The sequence below is a fragment of the Diabrotica undecimpunctata genome, chromosome 8 (genome assembly GCF_040954645.1).
Source record: "Diabrotica undecimpunctata isolate CICGRU chromosome 8, icDiaUnde3, whole genome shotgun sequence".
In the NCBI taxonomy this organism is placed as follows: domain Eukaryota; kingdom Metazoa; phylum Arthropoda; class Insecta; order Coleoptera; family Chrysomelidae; genus Diabrotica; species Diabrotica undecimpunctata.
In genome coordinates, this window is record NC_092810.1 from 105,627,990 (window position 1) to 105,649,673 (window position 21,684).

Below are 21,684 nucleotides of genomic sequence, written 5' to 3' on the forward strand. Positions count from 1 at the left end.
GGTGGTAACTTACGGGATTGAATTGCACAAAAAATCACCAAAGAAAAAAAAAAGAAGCAAAGAAGAGAGGGCTAGTAATAAACCAAAGCAAAACGAAATACCTCAAGTGTTCAAGAGAGAATACGAACATAGAGAAAGAAATTAAGCTTGGTGCATATACATTTGAAAGAGTACACGGTTTCAAATACCTGGTAGTGATGGTGAATGACAGAAATGATAGAACGGATGAAATAAATAAACGCATCCTACTGGTTAATAAAACCTACTGGAACTACCAAAAATTCCTGAAAGAAAAGCACATTAGTAAGAAAACCAAATTAAAAATTTACAAGACTGCAATCAGGCCAGTGATCACCTATGGTGCAGAGACGATGTGCCTAACACAAAAAGATGAAATGAGGTTGGAAATCTTAGAGATAAAGATAATTCGACGAACAATGGGACCGGTGAGGATTAGTGTAGGCGAATTTAGAAGATTAACCAATGAAGAAATTAAAGAAGTCATCGAGGGTGAAGACATAATCAAGTTCGTGAAGACGCAAAGGCTCAGGTGACTGGGACACACAGAAAGAGCTAACCCAGACTCTACTCTAAAGCGAATAACTGGATGGAGACCAACAACAAAGAGACCAAAGGGGAGACCCAAAACAAGATGGAGAGATCAAGTCTTAGGAGACATAAAGAAGCTGAGAATCTACAATTGGAAGGAGCGCTGTAAGGACCGGAAAGAATGGAGGAAAATTGTAGACAGGGCTAAGTCACACACGCTGCTATAATAATAAAAAAAACAACAGCGGACTGATTCTCCGCAATAAATGAATCAGAGAGCCCAAAAAGGCGACAAACACTCCGCCAGGAGTGAATAAGCCATGATGATGATGATATATTCACTATAGAACGGAGGAAGCTATGTTATGATTGAAATTAAATAAAATCTCCCTACGAGTATGTCTTGGTGGTTTCAAATCAAGCCCCTCTGAAAATATTTGTGGTGAATCCTCAGAGTCCCCACTGCGTCTAAAAAGGCAACAAATTCTACTTTCATACTTTGTAAAAATATCAGCAAACCCAAGAAACTTGGTAATAAATCTAATCAATCCCATAAAGCCTGGGTAATCTCTCTTAAAAACTTTAATTTTAATGGTAATTTTAAAAACTGGGTTGTTAGTCATTTATGGTCTCATCATAAATACATCTATTTTAGTAATTGTATCAAAGATATTTTAAGTTATATTTTTACTAATAAATATTTGGAAAGATAACTTCACTTGTTTTATTTTGAACTTTATTAAAATTATTACGTAAAACATTATCAGACTTCTTCTGTACATTATTGCGTACAATCAAATGACACAAAGATACTCATCAACGTTCTTAGAAAATAAAATAGTAAAGGATTAGTAAAAATGTCACTTACCTTCAACTTTCCAGTCAACGTTCTCCAACCTTTCTCTTGCGGAGTTACTACTAGTTGTAGACCTCACAGATCCATATCCAAAATCTTCAGGTACTTCTGCATTTAATAAAACTTCATCTATAGCCGATATACTGCTCAAATCGCTAATATTTCTTTTATGGAAGCCTTGGTATCCTTGTGATTTCATCTGAAGTTTAAGTTCTTCACAGTATTGTTCTAATGTGTGATACTCATTTAACAGTCTTTGGTACGCCTCTCTATCAGAATCAGCTTCGTTCATAATGATTAATTTCTCTTCTTCTAACCTCACCTTGAGGTTTTCTTCGGCACCCTTTTCACTCACACGGACAATCTCGTTCATATTTTCAAGTTCTTCTCTTAATTTTGCCGTTTCTTGTGCCCAAACTTGTCGCTGGTCTTCGATCTCTTGCCGAATTCGATCTTGTTCGTTAATCAAGTCAACTTTCTCATCTCTTTCGGCCTTTACATCTGTTTCTAATTTTTCTATTTTCTTGTTCTTTTCTATTATTAGATTGTTTAGAACCTTGATATCTAATTCCATTGCTTTGAAGGTTTGTAGTTTTGATCTAAAAAAGATGTTTATTGTTTATTAAAAGATATTAAATAGTCTAATTTAAAAAGGGATAAGTGAAAGATTTAACCATGTCATTTTAAATACAGTGGGGGAGTCAGTCTATGATACAATTAATCTTCGATCATCTTTCACCTGTATGAAATCTAATGAAAAATCTTCAAACACATAATACAAAAGCTATAATCATATAGAAGAATATTGCATACTAGTTAATGGACATAGTAACGTAGTAACAACTATAATATTAAACAGTAGTTCCAGATTATCAATAATTAAAACGTGATATCTTTCGTATAAAAAACAAACTTATAAACGCCATTCTAAGTGAATTAATTGGCTAATGGGCTAAGCCAAAGCCATTATAAAAAAAGTAAATTAACAGATAGGTAACCTAACTAGGGGTGACCCGAGAAAAGCAGCCATCACGGGAAAAGTGGCCAGTTAGTAGACGTTAACGTCTCTGTAAGGTGCTGCTACCCAGCGGGAGTCAGGGCAACTGCGTCTGTAGGATGCCATTAATGCTTTGAGGAAGTATGGAAGCAAATTATTTGCGTTTGCCGATCTTATAAAGAAATCAGTGGTTTTTCCTACTGGTAATCTAAGGTAACTGTTTGATACTATATTTGTTGTATCTTTACTCTGATTTTCTGAAGTTTACCAAAAACATTGCTCAAGACAATATATATTTAGCTTAGTTTAACCTGTCAGTCAATTGTCTGTTCAGTAGATGTACGTGTAGAAGGATCCAAATTAATGGCATCGCTTTGGGCAAAATGGCCACGTTGTCCGTGGTTGGTTTTGTTCTTTCAATTAAATAATTGATGGATTCGACCGTTACTTGATGCAAATTCATTTTATGTAACAATAAAACATTGAAAACTTTGTTTTCAAATACTTCCACAAAATTTATTTTAAATTCTTATTACTACAGCTGTTTCGGCTGATTGCTTTTCTCAAGTGATCTGTTTTTGGCATGGGTTTACACTTTATAGTCTCTAATGAAATAGGTTGAGGAGGGGAGAACTGTTTGTCTCAAGCTGGCCATTCAGAATTATATCTGTGTTTTTTAATTTGTTGATTTCCATAGATTCTAACAAAGATAACTTAAGGCCTTTATTTTGAATGTGAAGAATTTTAAATTCGTCATTAAAAGAATGATTATGATCTAGAAGGTGAAGTGCGTATGTAGAATCTATTTTTCTATTATTGAAAGCCCTTTTATGTTCTGCTATTCGTTTATTAAAATTTCTACCAGTTTGACCAATGTAAGTTTTTGGGCAGTCGCCACATTTAAGTTTGTACACACCACTGTGTAAGTGTTTTTTATTTTGGCTCTTGTTGTTTTTAATATATTTGCCTAGGTTGTTATTTGTTCTGAAAGCTGGTGTTATTCCTTTCTTTTTTATATGTTTGGCTATTTTTGTTGATATTTTGCCTGTATATGTAATCGAGCAGAAGGTACTGGGTTTTTTCTCTGGTGGTGGAAATACTAAGTTCAGGGCTTTCTTGTGTAGTTTTTGATTTAATATTTTATTAATTGTTTGTTCGTTGTATCCATTGTTTACTGCTATTTGTAATTGTATTTTGACATCGGAATTTCTGTTAATCTATGTAACATACTATGATAGGCTGCCAGTTTATGTTGTGTGGGATGGGATGGATTAGAGACTATAAAGTGTAAACCCATGCCAAAAACAGATCACTTGAGAAAGGCAATCAGCTGAAACAGCTGTAGTGATAAGAATTTAAAATAAATTTTGTGGAAGTTTTGAAAACAAAGTTTTCAGTGTTTTCTTTCAATTAATTATTACTGTTGTGAAGTAGGTAAATTCCAAGTTTTAAAAGTAATTAAATGATAATAGATTTGATATAGAACGGTTAAAATATTTCGAACAAGCCCATTTTTTGCAGTATTGAATTATAGATCTAATAGTCTTTGTAATAATTTTATAATGTCGACTAAAAAATAAATGGGAACAGCCAAAAATAATAATTAATTAATAAATTGATTACATATTAACATATTATTGTACAGTACTACTTAGATTTTTGTTCTTTAGATTTGGCAATAGTCTACAAATACAGGAGGAAAACCCAGCAGCAATTATGGGACACGGCTGCAATACAGAGAGCCATTGAAGCGGGTAAAATTGCGGTTGTGTAATGACCTTTTCAACTGAGGCAAAAACTTTCTCTGCCCCAAGAAACACTCTAAAGATCAGGGCCCTTAATAAGAATATCTATGCAAAAGACAACAAAAAGGTATTAAATATTTAAAAGTACGATTCTTTAGAGTCACCATTTCCTGGATTTAGACTTCGGCACGATTTAAGATATTCTTTTGAACTCAACAAGGTGAGTCTAAAACGATTTATTGGAATGCTGATTTGTTCTGGATACCATATTTTGCCCGCTACAAAAATGTATTGGAAAAGATGAAGACAAAGGTGTACCGCTTGTAAGAAACTGCATAAGTAGAAATAAATTTGATTCTATCAAGCAAAATATACATCTGTCAGATAATCAGCAACTTGATAAAACTGAACTTTTCGAAGCTTGCACCAATCTTTGATCTTATAAATGCTAAAATTGGATATTCTTTCGTAACCTGTCGATTGATGAAGGGATGGTACCATATTTTGGGCGACCTATTTGTAAGATGTTTATGAAAGGCAAAACAGTACGATTTGGCTTTAAACTGTAATGTTTGCAGTTTGAATGGATATTTATTTAGGTCGAAAGGTCGAATATTTTTTGACATCTTTTTTTCCTTGCATAAACTGTTCTGTTTATTGAAAGACATGAGATTTTACGCCACGGGAACAATGCATGAGAATCGGTAAAACAATAAATAAAAAAGAAAGATATATGATATGATTTTTCTTTTGATGCTAAACATGAGGTACTGTTGGTAAGATGGAATGATAATTCTGTTGAACTGTTGAACATTGAACCGTTAATAGCTGCTAAAACATACAACAGAAAAAAAAATGTTGCTATTCCTCATCCTAAACTATTGGCAGAATATAACCAGCATATAAGAGGAGTTGATCTTCACGATAATGGAATATCGAGCTACAGGATTCACGTAAAAGGAAAAAGTAAATTCCTGGAAAATGTATAATCTAGGAAACAAACGCAAAATATACCAGTTAGAGTTTAAATTACACATAGCACTAACGCTTATGAAAACGGAAGATCATAATGGTGCAGAAAATGGACAAAGAGCAGGACCCAGTGAATTGAACACTGCTGAAAACCCAAATTATGGACGACCATCTAGAAATGCTTTACCTACTGCAGTGCGATTTGATAAAATCGGCGATATGATAATTGAACAGGAGAATAAGATACAACGAAGATGCAGATATATATAAATATATATATATATATATATATATATATATATATATATATATATATATATATATATATATATATATATATATATATATAACCTAGCTTCAATTAATTGGTTATACAACTTTATCTCTAAATCTTTAGTATCGATAGCTTTTTCACATTTTTAATATCATTGACTGCTACATGTCTTTGTAAGGTAACACACATGTTTTAACTTCTCTATGGATGTTTGGTTTCATATTGTTCTTTTTAGATGAACTGATAATGCTTTCTGAGCAGAAAGCAAAACGTCTTCAATAAATAGATGAGGTAGCCACCTTCTTTGTCTTTTATTTCCCCACTTTGACCGAAAAACCCATCACTCTTCGAGTGTTCCTTAGTTTATATTGGATTGACGGTCGTGCTCCTTTTTTCGATATGTATATATATATATATATATATATATATATATATATATATATATATATATATATATATATATATATATATATATATATATATATATCTATATATATATATCGAAGGTTCATCTTCATTCGGACTCAAGAGAGAGCCGCCGAAACGACCGTTGTTTGTTTACCACCACATTGTATCCATAAAATGCGGCCTTTAGATGGTTTGTTTATGTACCTATTCAATACATTCTACATCCAATCCATAGAAAATTTTCGTGAAAACAACCCTGGTATGGTTGTAACCCAGTTTTAAGTTTGCAGACTTCTTGGAGAAGGTTTTTTAAAGGCAGCAACTCAAGCCACAACAATAAATGGATTTTGTAAGAGTGGCATTGTGTCACTTAACCAAGATGTCTTCACAGAAACTGATTACGTTGCTAACGAATGTACTGATGAATGTACCTTCTTTAACAGCTTAGACCTGATCACCAGTAGCGTGAAGTACGTTAAATGGAAGAGCCCGTTCTTGAGTCAGCTCAAGAAGGCATATGCTGACTTTTCGAGCATGCAGAAGATAAATCTGAGGGTGGGCAAGAAATCCTTCTCTAAGAAGGTGTGCTTTAACAAAGAGTCCACAACATGGGCCTTATTCCAGCTCACAAATAAGACTTTCCTTTCCTATTATTTCATTGCCAAAAACTAAAGTTGTTACAAAAACAGGCAGAAAAAAAGGCACTGCTACGGTGTTGACCTTTACCATATTACCCAATTGTCGAACCATAGTAAATGGAATAAAAAGAACCAAAAAAGAAAAAAAAAGGAAGGGAAAAGGAGATCAGCCGGATTTTGAGGGTAAAAAAGAAGAGAGAGAAAGAAGAAAAACAAAAGGTTTTCTCCAAAATAAAAAACACAGACACAGTACCAAGCAAATCAGAAAAGAGATATTCAAAAAGAAAGATGTAAGTGACTTGGATTATCTGTAGTGCAGTGGATTGTACTTCTGATCAAATGATTGTGAAGGATGTGTAAGATTCTCTAGATGGCATCGCTGGTCTCACAAGGTTGCGCAGATTATGAGAAAGAGGACGATGGCTTCTTATGCGAGCATTGCCATTAAGAAGAAAATCAACTGAACCACGATATTTAGGCTAATTTTATTTTTTATTTGACAATGCGTTGTTTTCTCTACACCGATTTTATACTAGGTGACCTAATAATACTTTGTAGTAAATTTCTAATATTAATATTAATCTGTTTGCAACTTATTACAACAGTCGCCCTACCCCTGTGGGTAAAGATCCCATTAGGCAATATATTAAAAAAATATTTTTTAAAAATACAAGATAATATTTATAGTACTACTCAGTACAACAATAGATAGGTAACTAAATATGTAAGATGTACACGTAATCTTTAAAAAAAAAATACTTTTAAATAAAAAAAATAAAGTTCCCTAAGAGTGGCCCGGGTCTCCCCTAATGACTTCCTTTAATCGAGGACAACAAATTATACCTATTAAAAAGTTTATATCCTATCTTCTCCTATTGGTTTTGAAAATGAAAACTAAGCAAGGAATTAATTTTTATACTTATAATAAAACAAATAAGTACAGTCATAGAGCAGGATATGTGTCATATGAAAGCCCTCAATTAACGGATAAATTTGGGTGTATCCTCAACTATTGCTGGTGAGTGGTTCTCGATGTAACCAAATTATTTAGGTCTTAACCTTAAAATATTACCGAACGATTTGAACTTTAATTCTAAGAATTACGTCCTTGAACTGAGAGAGAGAAGTATTGAGAGGAAAAAAAAGTTCCTAAATTGCTTATGAGTTTGCTGTTGCTGTGCACATGATGAGTTTAAAATGAAGTTATTTTTATAATATATTTCAAGTGATTATATTACACATTTACACCAATAGTTCAAGAACCAAATTTTAAGTTCAAGAACATTATTGATGATATGTATTTGATATTATATATAAATAATAAAACTTGCAATTATTGAAACCAGAAACTGATAATTAAAAGAGAGGTACTCTTAAGAATAATAATGGTAACAAATTATTTTAACAATTCCAAAATCACCACAATTGAAGAGGTGCCGAGTATTACAATGTTAATAAGAATTGTGAGTTAAATAACCAGACCAAGGTAATTAGTAATTTATACAACCATACTTACTTAAGATCTTGTACATCGTTCTGGTAAACCTTTAATTCAGAATTAGTCTTATTAAGTTCGTCAATCTTCTGTTGTAGGCTAATAATCTTATTTTCGAGGCCTTTGTTAAGTGATTTAACGTGTTCGATAGACCTAGCTTCGATGCGAAGCTTCTTATATTGCCTTCTGGCCAGATATCTTCGAATTGCCGACTGGCATATGATAATTTTCCTGATTCTTCTCTTATATTCTTTACGTGCCAACCATCCACGGACATATTTTTGAATAATAAGAGCCTAAAAATAATAATTTTAAACCATTAAATGACAGTCCTGCGGCTAACTTAACCTAATATAAAAAGAGACAATAACAACGTGGTCATGTCAATGACTGATATTATTTTATTTTACCGCTTGTTCGGCTGTTATTCTATTTTCTTTTACTGTCAGTGCTTATTTGTTAATTACAACATTAACCGATCTCAACAAAATATATTTAAATTGAAGTTTACTGTTTTTAGTTTAATTCCCATCGATTTTAGAAAGTTTTTAATCTTTAGTTAAATAAATAAGATGTAAACATGAAATAGACATTTAAAATACATAAAGAACCAATTTTTTTTGTCGTTTCTAAAAAAAGATTACAGTTTTTTTTTAATAACGCATCAATGACGCAGGGTCATTAGCGTATTTAGATTAATGTCACACTTGATACAATTAGTGTATATACATTAGTTTACAATAATAATGATATGTATGTGTATTACAATGTATGTTTTAGATCTTTTGAAGAAGTTGGCAGTCTTGAAGATAAAAAAATATTCTTTGGGTATCTGTATTTTCTTCTAGGGCATCTCTTAGGGAGTTGGGTATGCTATATTTGAGTCGTTCACTGTTATATTTTGGACACTGTATTAAAAAATGTTTTACCGTTAGAACACTGCTGCACACTTCACACTGGTTTATTTTTGCGCTGTAATAAATAGTCATGAGTAAGTCGTGTATGGCCGATACGGAGACGTCTAAATCACTTGCTCTCTTCTGTCTTTTATTTTTGATTTTAAAAGATGTGGATGTTTGTTGACATCGTATAGCCTTGATAAGGTGTCGTTCCAAGTTTGTTGCCATTTTTTAATTATTTTTTGTTTTAAGTATGGTTTTAAATCGTTTTGTACCAACATGTTACTTTCTTCGGACATCGGGTTAGTTGGTGCGTTCTTAGAAAGTTTATCTACAACTTCGTTACCTTCAATTCCGACATGAGAAGGCACCCATAAAAAGTGAACTTGGATTTTCTTATTTGAAATGTTTTTAAGTTCTTTTTTAATAAGAAGTAGAAAGGGGTTGTCACAGTACAATTGAGTCAGTGAGGATAATGAACTTAGAGAATCTGTGATTATTATACATTTTTCTTTGTTTTTGTTTTGTATTAACGATAGTGCTTTTAGAATTGCGAATCATTCAGCCGAAAAGATGGTTGTAATTGACGACAATTTGAAACTAACTGAGGAGTCTTCCGAATAAATTGCTGCTCCAACTCTGTCTTCATTTTCTGACGCATCGGTGTATACGTTGTAGGTATTTGTATGAAACTTTTGTTTAATGACGGTTGATGATATCTCTGATTTTCTTAGGTTTGTTAAACTGATGTCGATAGCAGGAATAGATATTGTCCATGGTAGAGAGGTGTGGATTGAAGAGGTATCATAGGTTTTTGGAAATTGAAAATTTAATTTGGATAAGTATGATTGTATACGGAAGTAAAAAGGATGATTAATTTGATGTGTTTGTTGAAATTTATTTGTAAATTGATCAGTAAAAACGTTATGCAGTACTGGATTATTTCGGTTTGATGACACTGCTGCTGCATATGTTAGGCTTAGATATTGTCTTCCGAAAAAAAGAGGAAGTTCTCCACTTTCCCAATAGAGACTTTGAATGGGACTTGTGTAGTGAGCACCTAATGGAACACGTAGACATCTATTTTGGATAATATCCAGTGACTTTAATTGCGTTTTTTTTTGGAGGAATTATAGACGATGGCTCCATAGTCAAGTTTTGATCGAATTATGGATTTGTAAATAAGTATTAAACTTGAATAATTGGCACCCCAGTTTTTAAAGGCAAGTGATCGTAGTAAATTTATACCAGGTAAACAGGTTTTTTCAGCTGTTGAATATGTGTCTTCCAAGTTAATTTTTTATCAAACGTCATACTCAAGAATCGGATTTCTTCTACATAATCTAGTTTTTGTTCGTATAGATATAACTCTTTTGTTTGGATTTGATTTCTCTTTGGGAAACAGATTGCTTTCGTTTTTGAAGTGTTAAACTGAAGTCCACTTGTAGCTGACCATTTCTCAATGTGTGTTAACGCTTTTTGAATGTGATTGTGAATCGTTGTTGTTTTTTCCTCTACAGAAAATAACTAGGTCGTCAGCGTATAATCTAGCTTTGATGGGGTTTTTAATTTGTGTTAATATCGAATTTATTGCTACTAAGGATAAAGTTGTGCTTAAGTTTGATCCTTGTGGTATACCATTTTATTGAATTTTTGTTTGAGAATATGTTCCGTCAACTCGGACTTGAAATTGTCTGTTTTCAAGAAAATTTGAAATGTATTCTAATATGTTACCCCTTATTAACCAGTTGCTAAGTGTTTTAATGATTGAGTATTTCCAAACTGTATCATATGCTTTGCTTATATAAAAAAATATTCCAACACAGTGCTGTTTTATTGCGAATGCTTCGTGGATTTCTGATTCTAAGTCAACAACGTTGTCTAAAGTTGAGCAATGTTTTCGGAAACCACATCGAATCAAACATAATTGCTTGTTTTCTTGATGGAAATATATTGGATTGTGGTGTTTGATTGGTTACGGAAGAATATGTAGGTGATCCATTAAATTGATTTGATGAGGAGCTGTTTGGAGTATTATTAGTTGTAGGAATTTCAGATTGTATAGAACTATCCATTTTTAATAATCATTTGTAATTGGAGTACGGTCCTGGCAAACAACCTTCGTAGTCTGTAGTGGAACAAGTTTGGTATACCTGCCCTTGTATCTCTGTTGTATTTATTTTTGTTATTTCACTACTGGATCACTAATTAACGAAAATATTTTTAGTATTACACTAGTTTTTAAATTAATTTTAAGAGCTCGATTTTAAAACACGTATTAGTTACTATGTTCAGAGTCGAATCCAAAAATTACATTGATATTCCACATAGTATCAGTTTTTGTTGTCAGATCCCCATCGTTCGTTTCTATTCTGATAATAGTAAAGACGAAGAAAAATAATAGTAGTGTCACATCATGTACATTATTGCTATTTGTATATTACTTATGACTTAAATATTGACAAATTATATAAAAATCTTTCCAATACTTACCGCTGCATTATACTTAAGTTGTAGAAATCTCAATCTTGCCATATAACCTCGCGCGTGCGTTTGAATACCCAAAATACAGCGCCGTAATCGTTGATACTGAATTCTTTTGACCCAACCTCTGACTGCCTTCTGAATTTTAATAGCAGCTCGGGTTCTTCGAATGTCTTGAGCCAATCTAAAATATAAAATAATCTGTTATCATATCATATAAATGACTACATGATTATTACATGATTATCAATTATCAAATTATCAGACTCATTTACTATATCTACAAAAACGCAACCACAACCATACAAATTATACAGGCAATAAGAAAGTAAATATTGGGGAAAGGTATGAAACAAGGTGATATCATCTTACTAAACTTTAGTACTCTAAATCATCTTACTCATCTTTAGCATTATTTTAAGACTGGAATCCCGGGAGTTCGTACGGGACTGAAATCCCGTACGAAATACATCGGATGGAGACTCACTTACGCTTTGCCAATGATGTAATAATCCTAGATAATTTGACTAAATTCAAAAAAACTGTCTGTCAAAGAGTAGGTTTGCCAAAATTATGACAAAATTGAAAACTATCGAATAAATCAGAACAACTCAATTAAAAATAGAGATAGTAAACGAACATGTGTAACTTGTGAACGAGTTAAAACTTCTTCGTCTTCTGTTGGTGCCTCTCCCAAATGGATGCTGGCACTCGTGTTGGTGCACATGACTTCGACTTCCCTTCTGCTTTTTATTTTACCTTCGCAATTAGATGAACTATACTCTGACAAGAAATTGGAAAGGGTGATTCATAAATGTAACATGATATACTACTTTTACGAGCTGTAAATCAAATATGCGTTTACTAATAATAAGTTCAAAATAATATCGGTGTACAACATTTTCATAGATTTCCGTACATTTTAATGGTTAATATGCGGTCCTTTACAGTAAGCCAGCTGTAACCACAGACGTATTTATGATTCGTTATAGTAAATTAAAATTTGATCAATACAAATTATCTGAATTCCTAAATATTTACTCTCTATCAGTGACGTTTCATGAAGGCATCTTAAAATTTTTGTCTACAACAAAATATGTAGACAAAAAAGTATTTGTTCAATAATTTTTTTAGATAATTAATTGCTAAATAACAAATACAACGATTAACGTTAGTAAAAACGATTTTATTTATTATTGTTCATATTCTGGTTTTTTAAGCATAAAAACTCGATCAATAAGGATCTATGGAGTGAGTAATACAGAGTCGCAAACCCCTATCTCTTGTCGTACTGCTCATCCATATCTATACCCGATACACCAGCGTATTATGGTCTAACTAGCAGACTATTTAGACTTTATACTGTTATGTTAGCATTTTTGTTTTCTAGCCAGGGTTTGAACCATCGATCCACTAGATAATTCACAGTGAAGTCTGGCCTGCTTGATTATCTCACCAATGAGCTCTTGGTGATGAAAAATGACCAAGAATCTATTCTTTATTGTCTGGTGTGTCTTAACATCGAAATAAAACACGTGACTTAAACGAACGCATTGCTAAATATCTCTCTTAATTACTACCAAATTGAATTACAGAAACACAAATAAAATACAGAATACTCAAAGCTCTTACCTTCTTGCAAGCATTCCTCTACCATATCTTTGAATATTCAGGGTCGTTCTCTTTATCCTCAAATATCTTTTCCTATATATAAACATTCTTACTGTCTTTTGCATCATAATACAACAGGCTCTAAGTTTATCAGATCGTAGTTTCTCCATATACGCCACTTGCCCAGCTCGGAAGAAAATTTTGGTTTTACCAAACTGATAGGTGGAAGAATCCTTTATACACTTCGCCAATATATTTTTCGTGGTCTGTTGAATGTCTGTCTTAATAATATCTTTACTCTTACACAGGACTCGATACCTGTAGAAGAAATCAATGTAGGACCACCTGCTTGGGAAGCCTGCGGAAGAGAGTCGTATCGTCTCCAGTACACCGCAAGCTCTAAGTTGTTGTACTGCTCTTTTTGGTTCGTACTCAAAGGCTGTCTTGGAATCGTTTGGTTTTATGCATCTTACATAATGCGGAGTAGTGGCGTTTAAAGTGGCCATAAGTTTATTAAGGGAATCTCTAAACTAAAATAAAACAATTATAAAGTTCACGAAGGACAAAAATCTGTTAGTTTGAAAACAGTTATCGTAAAAACAGTATCGAGATAAAAAATCAAAGAAATAGACAGGGTGATACACTATCGCCAAAGCTTTTTATACCTGCCTTGGACCATGCTTTAAAACTCTTAGTTAGTATTATAAAGGGTTAAGTGTCGGCGGGGAGAGATTGCACCATCTGAGTTATTCTGATTACATAGTTTTAATTGGAATTAACGAAAAATAGGTTTAAAAGTAAATATTCCCAAAATAACAACTTTAAAATTCAGAAAGACAAAGTAGTAGTAGTTGTTGATAAATACATATACCTTGGACACGAAATTAGAACAAGCCAAATCAAACAGGTGAGATATCAAAAAGAATAGTACATGAACGGGCAGCATATAGAGCTTGTAAAAACGTATTTAAAGATGGTAACATCGATTAATCTAAAGAGAAAAGTCTTCGTCAGAAAGTGTATTCTGTCAATATTCACCTACGGTACGGAAACACTGTCCATAACAAAAAACAATGCCTCAAAACTAAGAATCGCACAAACAACGATGAAACGTTCAATGACAGAAGTAACAATAAAATTCAAGATCAGAAACGGAGACCTACAAAACAAAACTAGAGTTACAGTTGTTGTGAAGAGAGCTTGCAGATTGAAACAGACAGGGGCTGTCATAAGTGTGATCTTCCAGTAATAAAATACGATGCAGAAACACTACCCTAATAAAAAATAATGCCCTAAAACTAAAAATCGGATAAAGGAGAATGAAGCGTTGATTGATAGGAGTATCAATAAAAGACAAGATCAGAAACGAAGTTCTACGAAACAGAACCAGAGTTACAGATGTTGTGGAGAGATATTGCAGATTGAAATGGAGATGGGTTCGCCACGTACCAAGGGTGAAAGACGAAAGATTGACACGCAAGGTACCCAAATAGAAATAAAGAGCAGATAAACAAGCAATAGAAGACCACCTACATAATGGCAAGATGATCTGCGAAAGCTGACGAAAAATTGGGTCCATTCTGTACACCGTGCACAAGCAGAGGAGGCCTATGTCCTTAAATGAGCTGATGATAATATGATGAAGTAGTAAATAAAGTAGTATGCAAGTGTTTCAGTTAGTTCCTAAGTAATTGTTAGAAACTAGGTATCTATCATTTCGTTTATTTTAGGTTGTATAAGAAATTTTGCTCACCAAGCAAACCAGTGGCAAAAAACCCGAAGGTAATATTACTTATTATCCCTATATGATACATTGGAGGTAGGACAAAGAAGTTATAATTAAGAAAAGGTTAGAGGATGGTGAAAACATTATTATATACTTTACTCCGTATAAAGATTTGTTTGACATATTATATTCTTTGCATATTTTTATCGGGCATAGGTCCAGAGATAAAATGATATTTGGTCTGAAATCTACATATCACATTTCACGAGTAATTATAAAATTATTTTTAAGCTTTTGCGAAGTTTGTCACCTGAAAAAGGCTAAGAAGCATGCTAATATTGTAAGCAGGCCAAACTTTTAAGAGAATTTTGCCCTCGGGCTTAAATAGATTTGATTGATTACCAATTATGTCAGGATGGGGACTACAAATGGTTATTAAATTATATAGATCACCTAACAAAGTTTAGCTGTCTACGCCCATTGAAATCGAAGCAATATATTGAACTGGCTTCGGAATTCCTAAAAATTTTTCTTGAATTTGGGGCAACTGCTATTCTCCAAAGTGACAACGGCCTCGAGATCGTAAACAATGTAATTAACGAGTTAGTAAAACTTTGGCCGGAACTGAAAATAAATCCACCAACTGGTCCATCGACTGCTATTTTGTTCAGTTTCAAAAAAAAACTGTTATCTTCATAGAGTTATTGGTTGTAGTCCATACAAACCTTTATTTGGTACTAACCGAAAGATTGGTTTATCGTACACACATAACGGTACCAAATGGGATTATTAAGAGTTTACACACGGAAGAAGACCATAATGAAATACTGTCAAAGTTTCCAGAAAGACAACGTAAAGAAAAACCTGATTATCATGCTACCGATTTGAATGATACTACACCAGAAAAAAACAAGAACAACAACAGTTAGAAATATTTCCCGATCCCGAAAAGCAAGGCCGGAAGAGGCAATCGACACAAGTAACTCATTGCAGGAATCAAATATAGGAATAGAAGTAATATTGGTAAATCCGCCAATTCCGCAGCTGCTTCTGAACCTTTGCCTGATCTATATGAAAACATCAACGGAACGCAAGAAGTCGTAATGTGTGTTAACTTTGAAAATGACAGGAACGTATCGTGCGTATTGTGTTCTATTTAAACATCTATTGATGCCAATAAGTATAGCTAAAATGCTTACCTGAGAACAAACAGACTGTTTGTGAGTCTTTTGTGAGACTGGCATAGGCTTTGCCGAAACAACTTTCAATTTAGTCCTCGGTGCTGCCAATTTCTGCGATTCAGAAGTGAACAATTTTTTGACTAATGCGTTTTTACTAGATCTAATTACATTTATTTGCTCTTCGATGACAGTATCACGATTCTTGTCGAGAAAACCATCGCTTTCGTATTGTACTTTGTCAGCAAAATGATTGACTATGAAGGAAGACGTGCCAAAACGAGCTTTGGCAAAATGAGGGTACTTTGAACATTTCGTGTAAAGTTTTTCAGTCCATGAAGCGTCAGAACCTCTAGGCATCTAAAAATAAAAAGATCAATCAAATTTTTTGAATATATTTTTGTGGAAGCATTTCTAAAAACGTTTACTACGACGTGATTTTAATGTTCCCCACCAATCTTGTTTTACACGAATGGAAAAACAACTTTTACAAAAATACGAAAATATACGTATTTTAAATAATATTTATTTAATATACAAAAAAATGAATTCTTAATTTTGTAGCAAATACATAATAATTTCGAAAATAGTTTAAATATTTGGGGTGGTCCGTTTTCTATGACGCGAAGAGTATTTAGTTTCTCCGACACAATAACGTCGATAAAGGGCTGTGGACGTCACTGGTCAGAAAAATTAAATGTCAGAAACCATCAACTCGAAAATCTATGTAAACTTTGACCACTACCTAGTAGAAACTGATTTTAGATCAATAATATCAAATGTTAAAAGAAAAATAGGTAGTAAAACAGTGATGAACGATTTGGAAACGCTTACAAATCCACAAAAAAGCGGAAGAGCATGGAGAAAAACAAGACTTAAAACACAAAGTAATGTAGAACCAAACGATAACATACAACAACGGTATTGAAATACATACGAAAAAATCATAAAAGTAACAGCTTATGAGTTAATTGTGATGGTTAAGGGAAAAGGAAACGAATATTGGTTCCACGAAAAATATAATAAAATAACAAGAAGAAAAGAAAAAGCATACCATAGGTACCTAAGATTTCAACAAAAAAAAACAATAAAAAGACTATCACAAGAAGAGTATAAAATGGTAAAAAAGAAGAGAAGTTATATAGATAAAACACAAAGGGAAATAAAAGAAGAGAAATTCAAGAACTGGAAACTCCTAACAACAAAACAGATACGATAAATTCTACCAGAAAGTAATCATCATCAACTAGCATATACTTGTCCACTGCTGAAAATAGGCCTCTCGTAAAATTTTCCACCGATTTCTATCTTGAGCTTCTTGCATTCAGTTTGTGGTGATTCACTTTATATCATTCGTCCATCTAGTCGGTGGTCGTCCTCTGTTTCGATATGCCTTTTGTATTCGTCGCTATTCAAGAATATTTTTGGTCCATCTTTCATCCGGCAACATGTAGTGTATCAATCTGGCAACATATCCGACCCAAGCCAATTTAGACGCGACTCCTATTCTTTTTCTTATTTCTATGTTTGATACTTTATCTCTAATAGTAATACCTAACATTCATCTTTTCATAGCGTGTTGTGTAACTCCTATTTTATTTATTGTTCCTTTTGTCATAGATTCTTTTGTGTTTCTGCACAATATGCAAGGACTGGTAAAACATATTGGTTATCTTATATTGGAAACCTTTCTTTTTAAACAAACCGGAATATTAGACTTAAAAATGTTGTTCAATCTACCAAGCCTATGTGAGACATATCCTCAGGCCTTTGTATTTCAGTTGTCTAATTATCACGGGCTAAGTGAATCTCATACCCTAGATATTTGTAAGCTATGACTTGGTCGATGCTATGGCTTTTAATCTAAATTTTCTCACTGTCTACAAGGCTGGTCGTAAATTTTGTCCTTGAGGTGTTCATTTTTAGAGCAACTCTTTTTGATGCTTCACAGAGCGTTTTCAGCATTTTTGTGGCTTTATTACCTTTATCAGATATTGAAAGGATGTCATCGGCAAATCTTAAGTGGTTTAGAACCTCTGCATTTAAATTAATTCTCATATTATCCTCTTGTACCATTTGCTTGAACATATATTTGAGTACAGCTGTAAACAACTTCGGAGAGATCACCCTGTCTAATTTTACGTTCTATTCGGAACTTTTTGGTATCTTTAAGAAGTGGGTCACAAGCTATACCAGTTTCGTAGTTACTCTTAATCAAGGCAATATATCGGCAATATGTGTATTGTAAGTGTTACAAAATTATTATTTTGTATATATTATTATTATTATTAAGATCTTCAGATTTAGCCATACGGCTCACACTCCCTCTAAGGAAAAAACTCACTCATCCGCAAAAACGCAAAATGTTTTCATTCATAGATACAGTCCACTTTATGCGCTGCCTCGGTCGTCCCTCTTGAGTGATCGCCGGCTGATGTTTCACCGCAGCACCTTCAGCGAGTGGAGCTCTTGTTGTTGTTTGGCTCCCTTGTAGTTATTGTTGTTGTTGTTGTTGGGCTGTAGCTGATTGTATGACAGGGACCCGCCTCCTCAACACCTTGCCACCGACGTCCCGCATGCTGCCACGTCCAGAGCCGGCTCCAGACGTGCCCTGGCGATCCCCAAGCAGCGACCCCAAACATAAATCATTAATCTCCATTTTCATGGGTGTGCATTTTATACCTACTGCCAGGTGTCAGTTTTTGTTCCATGGCAGGTATCCTGCTACCCTCTAGGTATCAGTTCTAAGAATACCCAGAGAGTATCCTCCATTCGCAGGTATCCACGCCTGATAGAAAAATTGACAAAAAACTCCCACAGGATACAATTGTATCGATATATCGTACGATATCCTTGATTGTTATTATTATACAAAATTAGTATTACTGTATTAATAACTGTAACAGCTTGGATAATATTTTTTCTGTTTGTGATTCAATGAATCAATTTCGTTGTTGTTGGTTGTTTATGAAAATGTGTTAATGACATACAGCCGATAATGCAACAAAACATTTAGTAATACCTCCTCTATCATTTCGCTCACTGTATCGAAATAAGCCCATAGTCACGTCTTCGTTATCTTATTTAAATCCAAGTGTAGCGTTAAAATCGCCCATTAAGATTAGGTGGTAGGTTTTGTCCTTTTCCATAGCTCGATGTATATCTCTGAAAGTTTTGGATGTCTTTATCGCTATGACTCGTAGCAGATGTATATACTTAAATAATTTTAATGGGGTGTCTCTCGTTTAGTTTTAATCTGACGTACACAACTCTTGAGATTACACTCTCTATTTTATAATTTTATCTCGGTGTTTCTTGTGTACGAGAAAGCCTACGCTGCCAAATGCCTTATTGTTTTCTCCAATAGAATTTAACAGATGCCCCGAGTTTAAAACTAATTGGTTTTCTCCTTTTCTTCGTATTTTATAAAGTCTCAATACATTCCATTTTATGGGATCTTCCTGCAATTTAATTAGTTTCTCTTAAGTTGCAAACGTTCTTACGTTACAAGTGGCAATATGCAATGTTCGTTGTCCGTGGTAGCCGTGTCTGTCCCGGTGATTCTTTGCATTCTCTGCTATTGTCCTGATCTGGTGGCTACCGTCATCAAGGAGCGTTGGGCCGCCAGTGACTAAGGGCTTTTTTTAGTTTGTATCATGTCATTTACTGGGAGATTAGCCATTTCACTACCATGCTGGCCTATGCGGGTTGGTAGTAGGATATAGCGGGATGTTATAAGGATTGGAAAATGAGGGGAAATATCTGGTGTCTCCTAAAGGCTTGACAAAGTCAGTAGCTAGCATACGGCAGGGGCGCCACTCCCTGTAGCAGCCTGTCTTTTACCGAGATCGTAGAGGAGTGCTACCCGCTACCGTAGAAACGTAACAAAATGCAAAAAAGTTTATACCCAGACTAACTATGTGTAGAAGTAAAGACGGAACAATAATAAATGATCAAAATAAATCCCAAAACAAGAAACATCATAAACGTAATAATAGAAATTCCTCCGAAGGCATCAACGATCACAGAGGAAAAAAGCCTTACAATCTCGAAGTTTAAGTATGCAATCAACAAACTCAAAAACGTCAGGTTAAACAATATTACGTAAGAGTTGTTTAAACAAAGTGGTAAAGTCTAATCGAACAAAATAAGTACTGAAATTTGGAGTTAGAAACAAACACCATATGAATGGTGTTTCAAAATTATAGTCTTCATATTCAATGCACCAATGAAATGCGACAATTATCCAGACATCATCTTGCTTAATATAACATATAATATCTTGTAAAATGTGATACACCCAATACTGCAACTGCAGAGAAAAATTTTTGGTTAAATCCTGCATTTCCATACGATATTAAGAACATTGTAGGCATTGTGAGCCTTATTAACTCTTTTTCGTACGTCATGCTCTGTACCACCCTTACAGTTAATTATGCTGCTAAGATATACAAATTACACCACTCTCTAAATTTCCTGGTTGCTGATTACAAAAAGTTGTTTATTTCTATTGCCAAATCGCATATCTTTGGAGTTGTTAATATTTATTTCTATGCCAACCTTCTTTGTTCTTTTAAACCTTAATAAACCTCACCGTCAATTTCTGTATGGCAACAAATTGTACTAGTAGATACATATTCTTTAAATAATGGGTATTATTTAAACACGTTACAATATCTTTTAAAATATTGTTTAAAATATAGGTCTTTTTGTGTAAATTAATATAACAGAGAGTTTACTATAATTGTCAAATTTCAAACCACAAAAACAACCCCTTTACATTAATCCAAGCTGTTGCGCAGACCAAAAAGTAAATTTTGCAGGCGATAGAAGAAAAAACAAAAACTGACATTTTTATTCCACTCTAAAAACAACTGTGTATGTGTATTTTTATGCGTAGACAACAGTTGTAAACTATAATATAATATATTCAAATATATTTTTTAAACTTATTGTTTTTTTATTTGATATTGTATTTCCATTGTCACCTTGTATCATTTAATCAATATAACAAATTACTTTGTATGACCCAAAATTCTTCTATTTGTTTCCTATTAATAACGAGAACTGACCTAAAAAATATGTACATGTTACATATTCACTGAGTATTGGGCGCTGGAAAATCGATAACGAATAACGTGTTGAATCGTAGTTAGTGTCAAAAAGTAAACCTCTAAGTACGAGTTATTACTTGATGACGTTTCTCTTTCGACGCCCTGCTACTATTTTAAAAGATCCATTTTACAAGAGTTGCTGCCTTATATTTTCACGTAGACATTAAATTATATGAGGCACGTGGGTCCTTCCTTGTTATGCCGAAAAGAGACATCACTTATGTACTTTCCAATATAATTATTTATAATATCATGAAACACTTAATATACCTTTAAGGTAATCAAGACGTATACACGTTCTTTAAAATCCTGGTGCACCACGTCCATTAAACATTTTTTTTATTTAAACAAAAATGACCCTGCATCAACTACTAAGAGTTATTGGCAGGGGGTACAAACACAAATTACAAGTATTCAATTTCTTACAATGTATTATATAACTCTTAAATATATTCTATTAAATACTGTAGAATTTAATGTCTTTCAAATATTTCAGCACTTGGTTGAACTGGCAGCTTAGTAGATCCTTCATGTTGGTAGAGAGGTTATTTTTTCTTCTTTCTTGAGTGTATGTTTTGCATTCTAACAGAATACTGTTTCACAGTGATTTGTGTCTTGCAGTTGTGGCAGAAAGGGATGGCTTCTTTATTTATTAAATGAATATGGGTTGGTATAATATGTAATATTCGTAGTCGAGTTATTATTACTTGTTCACAACGTTTGAGTGGGAGTGATAAG

General features: G+C 33.5%; 1 protein-coding gene across 4 annotated transcripts in view; it reads right to left on the reverse strand.

The window, feature by feature from the left end:
• Positions 1 to 21,684, reverse strand: part of didum (dilute class unconventional myosin) — a 162,624-nt gene that overhangs the window by 37,901 nt on the left and 103,039 nt on the right. For all 4 annotated transcript variants that reach the window (XM_072540690.1, XM_072540691.1, XM_072540689.1 and 1 more), the window contains exons 7-11: positions 15,854 to 16,192; positions 12,950 to 13,458; positions 11,327 to 11,501; positions 7,956 to 8,230; positions 1,418 to 2,004 (exon numbers count right to left, since the gene is read on the reverse strand). In XM_072540690.1, the coding sequence (XP_072396791.1) occupies positions 1,418 to 2,004; positions 7,956 to 8,230; positions 11,327 to 11,501; positions 12,950 to 13,458; positions 15,854 to 16,192 (1,885 nt within the window). The remainder of the gene's footprint in view (positions 1 to 1,417; positions 2,005 to 7,955; positions 8,231 to 11,326; positions 11,502 to 12,949; positions 13,459 to 15,853; positions 16,193 to 21,684) is intronic.